This window comes from Adiantum capillus-veneris, chromosome 3 (genome assembly GCF_014529385.1).
Source record: "Adiantum capillus-veneris isolate H3 chromosome 3, ASM1452938v2, whole genome shotgun sequence".
NCBI classification, from domain to species: Eukaryota; Viridiplantae; Streptophyta; class Polypodiopsida; order Polypodiales; family Pteridaceae; genus Adiantum; species Adiantum capillus-veneris.
The window spans coordinates 116,832,892-116,843,315 of NC_140933.1; the positions used below are offsets into that span (position 1 = coordinate 116,832,892).

Below are 10,424 nucleotides of genomic sequence, written 5' to 3' on the forward strand. Positions count from 1 at the left end.
CCTGTCAGGACAGGTACTTCAAAGAAACCTCCTGTCATTTGACATACTAGAATCTCAAAATTGTCTGACATTTTTTGTGTTTATACCCTTAAATTTACGTTATATATTGCAAATTATGTAAGTTGATCGCATTACACAAACCATATGAAAAGGGGGCTTGGATAATTGCCTATCAAAAGGAATTTAAACTATGTGTGTCAATTTTAGGCCTTGGTTTGAACCCATGATTCCTCACTAATAAAGTCATGGTTAGAATAAATAAAGTCATGGTTAGAATAAAAATTGAAAAATATATATCCACATCAAAACGGTTATTTTTTTTCCATTTTAGCTCTATTAAAGTTCTCCTTATAACTTTCTAGTTGATCTTGCCAACAGAATAATCAGAGACAATTCTCATTCCAATGGAATAATTATCTAGAGACAACTTTAATTCCAATAAGCAATGCAAATCAAAATCCCTAATTTGATGAAAATTGTGTCAATATTTAAACTGATTAATTGTTCCAATGGAATACATAATTTAATTCCAATAAGCAATGCAAGTCAATTTCCCTTTTGATGTAAATTTTGTCAATAAAATGGAAAATTCGAAATTAGTCAATCTATCTATACTATTATAAAAGGGGAAGGGATTCTGGCTCCCTCCCCGGACACGTGTCGCTCCCTCCTCAGTCCGGCCAGTGTGCTCTGAAACCAGCACGCTGTAAAAGAGAGAGAGAGAGAGAGAGAGAGAGAGCACGCAGATAGAGAAAGAGAGGTGGCCTTCGGCAGCAGGCAATACTAGTAGAGATAAAATGTCAAGGTAAGGATAAAAAATGTATAGTAGTGTATGTATATACCTATAAATACAAAAAGATGAAAATGCACTAAATTTTAATAAATTTAATAAAAAAATGTATACAATTTACAAGGTATTAATAAATTAATGAAAAAGAGATAAATATATACTTACCACATGCTACTCTCATTTCCAACATGCCCCTCCAAAATCAGCACAGATTAAAGAAAGAAAAATCAATCTCTGTCTTTTCCCAGAAAACCCAGGAAATTCAAAGCGCATGGATAATTGATCAGGTGGAGTCAATCACACGCTTCTCTCATCAGACAGCAGAACAAAAAGGAAATAATATTTGAATTGGCCTACTACACCACCAGCTCCGCTAGAAACGTTCCACTCTCTCATAAATTCAGTATTAATAAAGCTGGAGGTTTCTCTTGCTACATCAAACCTTTGGCCGCTTGTCCATAATTATTGATCCCTTCAATTATCCATTAATCTCACTAACCATTATATGCTGCTTTTCATGCATTGGTTAATGACCATTGATGACCCTCCATAGTTTGTCATTAATATATGCAGCTCCTTAATTTCTTCATTAGTGACACATCCACATAAAGATTCACCTTTCAATATATACCAAATCTCAACCTTGTGCATGTATCTCAATGCTTATCAAGCCATAATCCTAGTGCCTTTTGCCCTTAATCCTCACTTCAGTAATCCTTAAACACAGCTACCTTATTGATTTTTCAGGCAGATCAGTCTCCCTTAAATTATATATTCTGTACCTGCGATCAACAACTTTCGGGTGATTCGTAATTCGATCATCGGGGTCTCCACAGATTGAATAACCATATATGGGCTCTGGCAATCCTACCAGGAAATTAGCAGAGATGGATGGCAGTGAGGCTCAGTACGGGCTGCAGAGAACCAGGCAATATGTGCGATCCACGATCCCACGACTCCGATGGACCGCTGATTTGCATCAGCGCTTTCTACACTCTTTACATCTGCTTGGCGGGCAAGAAAGTAAAAATTCCACCACCTATTAATTATCTCCTCTGCTTCATTCTCTTTAAACTCCTTAATTCTGGATTTATTATAGGTCAGGGATGTATTTGCAAAAATTCTCACAGATAGTTCGATATTCTCAGTTTTAAGTGTTGCGTCAGAGGCACTCAAATAGTGTGAAATTAGCGTTGTGGAGGGCTTTCCATCTAATACAAAATCAGCATACAGGAACGAGCTCCAAATAGGAACGAGTTATAATTGTTTAAGTAGATTTTGGTGTAATGGAAGAAATAATAAACATGCAATACATACGTTTTAGAATTGTTATATTATAATTATTGCTAGTTAGACTTGCTAATTATTTCGTAGAATCGTAATCATTTGCCAATTCTGCTTAATATACTTGAGCAGGAGCTACACCCAAGGCAGTGTTGCAACTCATGAATGTGAAAGGACTTACCATTGCCCATGTCAAGAGCCACTTGCAGGTTTTGTCTGCACTAATTATCTCGTGCTGACTACTAATCTATCTGCGGTCTTTGCGCCGGGATGTACTGACTTTGAACATATTTTGCAGATGTACAGGAGTATGAAGAGTGATGAAAATGCACAATTTGTACAAGTCTTTGAGAGAGGTACAAGTTGGGTCATTCATGCAGCTACAAATCACATTAGCATGCAATAGCTTTCTCATTTAATTTAGCATTACACATAATATTGTGGGCGCTAATTGATCAGTTTTGGGGCAGTTGTCACAGTTCAAGAATTGTGTTAATTGCAATTCAATGCCTAATTACTACTCTGATATTGTTCAATGTTTGTAATTGATGTATGTAGCTGCTTCTGCATCTCTCAAAATTGGCAAGCAGGGAAGTTCACATCAGATTGACATCAGCAAATATACTGGGACACGAAGAGTGGTCCGCAACTGGCTTGATGATGGTGTTGAAACAGCCAGCTCTACCTCCCGGTAATCATCGTCACTTGAAGAATACTGTTGCAGGGATTTGGATAACTGAGAAAAAGTTTATGTCATGAATAAATTTGTTTTTGCATGCATCGTCTTCTCTGGGCATAAAAGGCAGCTTATAGTTTTTCTTTCATCGATTCAAGGTTCAACTTCTCCGAGCCTGATACAGATTCCTTCAACAGAAGGATTGAAAGAAACAGCAATGACATGATGGGCCAATCAGAGAAAGCGTTAATGACTGGGTCGGAGCTACCCCGATCAGCATTGCAAGTGCCATGGCTACCAGAGATAAGTAGAGCCTGCAACATGGTACCCAATATACCTGATCACTGGCACTCGGCACCGGATGTGGAGGACTCTGACAGTTATACCCAGCTTTGCGATGATGGAAGCGAGTGCTCTAGACTGACAGTGCCGCAAGGCCTTTGTGCACTGCAGGAGCTGCCACTTTTAGGGCGACTCTTGAAGAGTGACCATGCAGATGTAATCACAAGCCACCAAGATTGTAGCAAAGGCTGTCCCTTGCAATCCAAACAGGGTTTCCTTAGTGGGGAACTACTAGAGTGTGCGCGCATCGATAACAATGGGGATAATGGGAAGATAAATTGTGACCAAAGGCAGCTGATCAGCCTTGACCTCTTGAACTATGGGAGACAGGCAGATGCAAGCAAGGTCAGATTAACTGATTCTGACACAAACATAAAGTATATGACCAATTGTAAGGCGGCTGCGACGCACTATGATTACCAAGCCCCAATGTTGTCCCCTGCTAGCTCTACCATCACCAATATAAGCACTGCTAATTTTAGTGACCAGTGCCTTCCTTCTTTCTCACCTGCAATCCCTTATCCTTGTAACAAACCGTTGTTCACTAATTTTCCATTGGCTGCTAATGAGACCAGCTGCACCTCTTCACACTCTTACACTAGAAGCCCACAATATCAATGTTGCTGCCCAAATGCAAGTCAAAGCATTCTTGCTAATCTGCTAATTAGCAAGGATGATGCCCATCATTGTAAGAGCAGCAGTAGTAGTACTAATCGGTGTCACGAGGGGTCATTGTCTCTTGACCTTACCATCTCTCTAAATGGATCATTTTGTGCATAATATATAATACACTCTTGGTACCCTTCATTAATTCTCTTAATGGGTTTTATGTTGCCATGCAGTCTAATCATTGCTGCATACCAACGTGATGGAATCCGCATCCACAAGTATAGCAATATCAGTATTAGGCTATGGTCACAAGATGCATTGTTATCAGTTACATTTTAGAAAAAATTGTCTCTCTTGGATGGTCACAGGTGCACCAGTAATTTTTGTCTGTCACAAAAAAATTCTAACATTTTCACATGTACTGAGAATAGAGATCTCTTCCAATTATTTTCCCTTGTAGATCTCAACATCATGAGCTGCTACAATGTAGGGACTGCATGCCTAGCTAGGTGCGGTTGGGGACAAGGGAGTGCCAGCCCGGGCAGTAGTAGTCCTAATGTGGGAATTTGTCTCAAGCTTCTTGTGTGTACATATATGCAACTATGCAAGTCGTCTTGTAACTATGCTGATCTTGGCATATATAGTCGCACCTGCAGTTGGGCATTACAGATAAATCTTTGCTCCCGTCGGATACAGGAGACATACAGTTGCATCTTGCCATTTATATCTGCAAGAACCAACATATAACACTTATAAAGCTATATATGGCTGGCCTTGTATTCGGAAAGAGAAGAAGTTCCAGATTTGATGAAGACTAATGCAAGCTGAAAGAGAGGTCGGCCATGCAGAGATCTAGCTCAAAATGTCATATCAAGTTCCTTCCTGCAATATTCTCTGAGAGAACATCATGTCTCCCATAGCCCTCAGAGTATCTCCTCCCCAGCTGCACAAATTACACTTCTGTGGACGCAGCATCCCCACCATATTGCATCCTCTGCAAGAGAGCAAATTCCCTGCAGCTGCTTCAAAATCAGAACAATCGGCGCCATTCTCAACGAATTCCAAGATCTTTTCCATAAGGTATGCCCCTGCAGCGTACTCCTTTCTGTATCCAAAACGAAAAGAGAACCCTAATTAGTCTGTGATGTCCTCCCCTCCGCCCCCGGCGGGGCTCTCGATTCCTTAGAACTTGGTTTAGAGATAACTGGCTCACTAATTAAAGACCCAAGCTCTAATTTGCCTTAGAACTTCTGCTTTATCCTCGTTAATGAAGGAGGATAATGCAGAAGAAGGGATGGGGGTGGGAGCAAGCTCATCTTCTCTCAATTCGGCCTGGGTGGACAAGAGGTTCTATCAGAACTCTTGAGAGTTACAAAAAGGATCCAATTATCTTAAAAAGAAGCCACATGTCAAAATATATGTAGAGGGTGTTTTTATTAACCTCTCATTGACTTTCCTGACTTGCTTTGTTTGCGGGAGCTCAAAGTTGGTGGAAATAACCTCCTAACTAATCTTAGAAGATTGGGAACCAAATATAAATGGTTTTTCACTAATCATACACAAGGCAGAGGGAGTGTTACCATTGGAGTTATCTGCAAGCATTCTTCCCTAATTGACACGGTTAAGCATGGACTTGAAGGTAACTAGGTGGTTGTCTCCTTTAAAGAGCCTACCAATTACACTCTGGTCGGCTTGTATGCATCTAACTCCACGATAGAGAGGTCTGAAATTTGGAAAGAGTTGGTAGGATTGATCAATCCCATTTTGATTGCACGAGATTACAATATGGTGGTTGATATGAAGGACATATGTAACAAATTGAGCGAGGTTATCTCTGGGAAGGAAAGAGAAGATTGGGAAGCTTTGATAGTCTATAGATTCCCATAACCTAGTAGATATCTAGGGTTCACATGGTCAAACAAGCAAAAAGGCAGGTGCTACAGAGTAGCAAGGTTGGATACACTCTATATGTCAGTGGACTTGCTTCATGAACACTCGCACGTGAGCAGCAGAATAGACTCTACTTTATTAAGTTTCTGATCACTCTCCTTTATGCTTTGAACTATATAAGTGTGACTGCAGTTCTAAGCAAGGTGGATCCATATAGATCAATCTATACTTAAGCTTAATTGTGTCATTGAAGAGAAAGCTAGAAGCATTTCTTATCATGCATTTTTATATGCTCATTTGCCTTTCAAAGCTCGGGATATTGTTGTAAAGGAAAGACAAACCAATTTAAAAAAAGAGCTAGGGAAATTAGAGTCACAAGAAGGATGATAATAAAAGTAAGGACTATCATAAAATCTAATATCTAACTATCCCATATGATTTTCTCATATTGAACTGATCATTTAATGTGGGAAAATATTGAATGGGAACAAGAGTTAGAATATAGATATGTGCTTTTAGATCTATCTCAGCACTGGACCAAAGGGGAGAGAAGGCTACCTCTCATTAAGGGTCCAAAAGGGAGATGGTCTACCAAAGGGCAATGAGCAGGTAATGGAGCTTAAAAGAATTTAGGATTAGCTTCATTAAAGACCTCCAAAGGTTAGAGTTATACCTAGAATCTTTAGGTACTTTAGACCTTAAGCAAGCTAAGCATGTGCTTGAGGTGCTTGTCGTGCTTGAGGTGCTTGTCATGCTTCATGACTAAGGTGCTTGAGGTGCTTGATGACTAAGATGCTTGAAGAGCTTGAGGTGCTTGAAGCTAAAAAGGTGCCTACAAAGGAGGGGGCGAGCCCAAGAAGTAGGGGAGGAGAGAGAACACACATGCACCCTCTCAAGGGTCACCCCATTAGGAAATTTTGGAGGTCATTTGGAGGGCCATATGAAGAGAGAGAAAAATAGAGCGCGTCCAATGAGCATGAAGGCTACGTTACGTAGAAAAGTACCTGGAAAAACTCAAAAAATAGGAAAATAGCATAAAACTTTCACGAAACTAGGATTGTAGCATAGTAATTTCTTTACTTTTACCGAGCTTTTAGGTGCTTGCGTGTGGTCCCACTTCTGATATTCTCTCATGGTCATTAACGTACTGGAGGGTGACCATTAAGCCCGCACAAGATATTGGAATTTTGAAACACTTTCCCTCCATTAGAATGCTTTCAAAGTGAATCTCCCTCCACTAAAGCTTTTCTCTGAGAGTTATGGCATCCACGTCTTCTCGCCCAAGAGCCTCAAGGTGTTTACTGTCTCTCACACCAACAAACAACAACGGCACTTTGCCTAGAAGGCCAAGTAGTAGCATATCCTCAATTACAATACCAGCTTCAATAAGTGCAGACAACCAATGGGTTGGACAAAGGATAAACAAAGGTTCATGGGTCCTCATCCAACCAAGAAGACCCAAGAGGTTTAGTGGTATCAACGTTTACCGCTCAGCATGGAAAGCCAGGGTGTTGGATTTCAAAGTTGAGATCGGCAAAAGATCTATAAAGGAAGTTCTTGTTCAGCATGTGTTTACCCATCCAGAGGTGATAGCAAACGGTGGAAATGTATCAAATATACATCAACCACGTTGCAATTGTAAGTACTCTTGACATGTGAACTTACTGATACTCTCATTATAACTTTTCTTATATATTTTGCAATGTTTCTCCCGCTTGTTATGAGTAATGTCTCTACTCTTCACAACTCAATTACATTAGATTTGTCATTTGTACTTATTGATACTCTTAGTTTAACTCTTCTTTTATATATTGCAGATGTTTATCCCTCTTCTTATGAGCAATGGGAGCCTGTGGAGTGCATAATAGGCCTCTTCCATGTTGTACATGCCCATATATATTGGTTCTCTACAGTATTCAGAGAGGAGCACCAAAAGATTGGCTGATGAGGGAATCTTTTTTTATGACCACTTTTACCAACTCAGCTCAGGCAATAAGAATGGCATGTTGGTGAAACTACCTCTACCGACTGATTGGAACACTGTGGACTGGCCAGTTCCCGAGGAAACAATGGTGGAGGCAATGCGAAGTAAGCTCTACAAGGATATACAAAGGTCTCTGCGTAGCTCTGTTCCTACCAAACTGGTTCGAATTGCAAACTTTTGTCCTGTTGCACTCTTCATAGAGCTGTTTCATAGCTACAACATCAGAGTTACAAAAACTATGTTCATGTGCAAGTCATTTCAGCAGTCATCCTGTGACAAACTTCTTGACAAAGGATGGTATGCAAAGGAAGAGATTGGTTTACGGTGCGAGGTCGCGCTTGATACTCTAGTTGTCAAGTACATGATTGCAAGCCAATCACTATTACTCTCATTTTGGTATATGCGATCACAAATGCTAAACGGTAAGTACATTCCTATGGACCAAGTTTCTGCAGGTTTGGAAGATAATCCTACTGTGGATGTGGAAGTGATTGATAAAGAGAATGGCCTACTATTGGTGGTTACAATAAGGCAGCTATGCAGTCTTCAGCATTTGCGAAATGACATCATTGAAGAGTCAATGGACAAGGAACTATCAGATTTTTCCTTTTTCTTAGCTGGCCGTAAGGTGATGCGGCGAAGAGAAAAAGATATTTTGTGCAAAGAGTTGGATGGTCGGGTTGAAGTAGTGTCAATGTAACAGATATTCTTGTAAACCCAAGTGTATACAAATGACTTTCAAGACATGAAGTTTATTGATCTCATTTTTCAATTGTGCCCTGTGAAAAAGTGTGCTTGAAATACATTTGTTTACCACGTCAAATCTCTCTCTCTCTCTCTCTCTCTCTCTCTCTCTCTCTCTCTCTCTCTCTCTCTCTCTCTGTCTATATATTAGAAAAACACAGATAGAAGAATCATCTTAATTCATTAGAAAGTACAAACTCGTCCGTGAACAATGGACTGAGATACAATTTCTGTAAGTATGGAATCAGAATATCTTCAAGGTAAAAATCGAAGGAATGCCCCTCGAAAGAAGGTGGTGAGATGGTTGTTCCCGGCGGATTTAGTTCTCCCTTTTCGGGAGTATCGTCAATTAGTAGTGTATTAGTTGCATCAAAGGGTACACCGATTTGGCTAAACGGTTTGTACAAAAGAGGTAATCCTGGTTTTTTAGGGTGGTAGTGGCCCTCAACAGTAACGCATTTTCTTTGATCATACAAAAAGGCAAAATCTGACGTGTGAGCTTGGCATACACTGCAAACTATTGCAACTAGTGGCGATAAGTTTTGCCTTTGCATTGAAGACCATATGCCAACTCTGAAGCGCGGAAGAAGAAACTCAATAAACTCCTTGGTTCCTGGACGAACCACGACTCGACAAGTTCCCATCCGAAACGTTTGCAAATCATCAAAGGGTCCTCTGTCACCGAGAGGCACCCGCATCAGCAGCAATCCATTGACGTCCAAGATAATCAACCTCTGTAAAAGTTGACAAGTACATATAAGTAGTTAGAAGCTGAACATATTTTGCCATACTTGAATAGACATTACCGGAACAACCGTATCTACAGGTAGCAAGGGTCCATACTGGGTCTCTGTAGTGTTCATGTCATTGTTGCTCTCCTCCGCTTTATCTTCATAGTCATCATTCAAAGCTTCATCAGGGGTCTCCCCCATGGCCCTTTCTGCCTGATTCAAGGTTGATCGGCTTGCCTCATACATCCTTTCCTGATCCATATCATTTTGCTCGTCCCGAGGCCTGCTTTCCTCATCCATAACCTTTTGCTCATCTATAGGCCTGCTTTCCTCATCTTCGGTTTCAGCCATAGGCTCTTTTGGCTGTTCCACGGGCTGACTTGCCTCTTTTATTGTCTCCTCCGGTTGAACCTTAGCTGCTTCCATATGCTCATTTGTCCTTTCCTCATCCTCGACTCTTTGATCTTCTGCTGATATGACACCCTCGGCCCGATGCGATTCCACTGTATCGGATGTAGGGGTTTGTCGTGGTGGCACGTCATGTTTTGTAAGATCAATAGTGCGCTCATCCAAGCCGCTATCTTCAAGCTCTCTAGGGCTAGACATAGTAAGCAGGTGTTGTATTAAACTTACCCGGTATCTTTGCAAATAATCATATGTGTAGTTTTTTAAAGCACTCTGCAAAATTGAAAGACCACATGATGAGAATTCTTTTATAGACTAAACCAAAACTAACTGAATGCATTGCAAAATGGGTACCTTAGTCATGAAAGGTTTTAATGCAAAGTAGCTTTGAAGGACATATTCTGCATGGAGAAGACATCTCCAGCCGCAAGAATTCCCATCGGTTTGATTTGGGACAGGTACTTCTTTGATTGTGGCCTTGTATAGTTCATACCTTCCACATAGCTTGCCATAGGCAAGCAACAACCTCTTTATACAACTGCATTAGGCAATGTCAAGATGTTAGCATGAGGCTTCAAATTTACATGGATATCTATAATAAACACTTTCTGACACAAAACACTTACAGCCTAATTTCAGGGTGGGTTCCTTTTATTGAATTGAACACCCACACTGCTGGTTGGTCAACATCAAGGCATATGAGACTCCAGTGATGGTTGTTCTCATATGGGAAGATGATCACAGTAACTTCCAGCATAGCACAGTGGCGGAACCAGCTCTCAAATGTCCCAGATGGACTATTCTTTTGTCTAATAATTACAGACATTTGTGGATCAAGGAGAAACACCTCTGTGTGAGTGTGCAGTGGGAGTTGACTTTTGATCAGGCTGCAGAGACCTTACCTGAGTTAGCAAAACTATTATCTGAGTTTTCAAAGCTAGCAAGATAGTAACACTTACTTAAGACAAG

General features: G+C 40.5%; 2 protein-coding genes across 4 annotated transcripts; both read left to right on the plus strand.

Annotated features, from left to right (window-relative positions):
- Positions 1-1,159: 1,159 nt before the first annotated feature.
- LOC147461551 (uncharacterized) lies at positions 1,160-3,899 on the plus strand. Of its 2 annotated transcripts, XM_086509054.1 has the most exons (5): positions 1,161-1,813; positions 2,207-2,283; positions 2,373-2,430; positions 2,633-2,765; positions 2,909-3,899. In XM_086509054.1, exons 1-5 carry the CDS (start codon positions 1,642-1,644, stop codon positions 3,870-3,872), a joined length of 1,404 nt encoding a protein of 467 aa, XP_086365180.1. In that variant the 5' UTR covers positions 1,161-1,641; the 3' UTR covers positions 3,873-3,899. The 2 variants fall into 2 exon arrangements, with proteins under 2 accessions (XP_086365181.1, XP_086365180.1); XM_086509055.1 differs by lacking the exon at positions 2,207-2,283 and having other exon boundaries at positions 1,160-1,813.
- Positions 3,900-4,032: 133 nt separating this feature from the next.
- Positions 4,033-8,310, plus strand: LOC147461552 (uncharacterized). 2 transcript variants are annotated; one of them, XM_086509056.1, is made up of 2 exons: positions 4,033-7,229; positions 7,409-8,310. In XM_086509056.1, the coding sequence occupies exon 2, from the start codon at positions 7,469-7,471 to the stop codon at positions 8,273-8,275; it is 807 nt and encodes a 268-aa protein (XP_086365182.1). In that variant the 5' UTR covers positions 4,033-7,229; positions 7,409-7,468; the 3' UTR covers positions 8,276-8,310. The 2 variants fall into 2 exon arrangements, with proteins under 2 accessions (XP_086365182.1, XP_086365183.1); XM_086509057.1 differs by having other exon boundaries at positions 4,033-4,781.
- Positions 8,311-10,424: the final 2,114 nt, after the last annotated feature.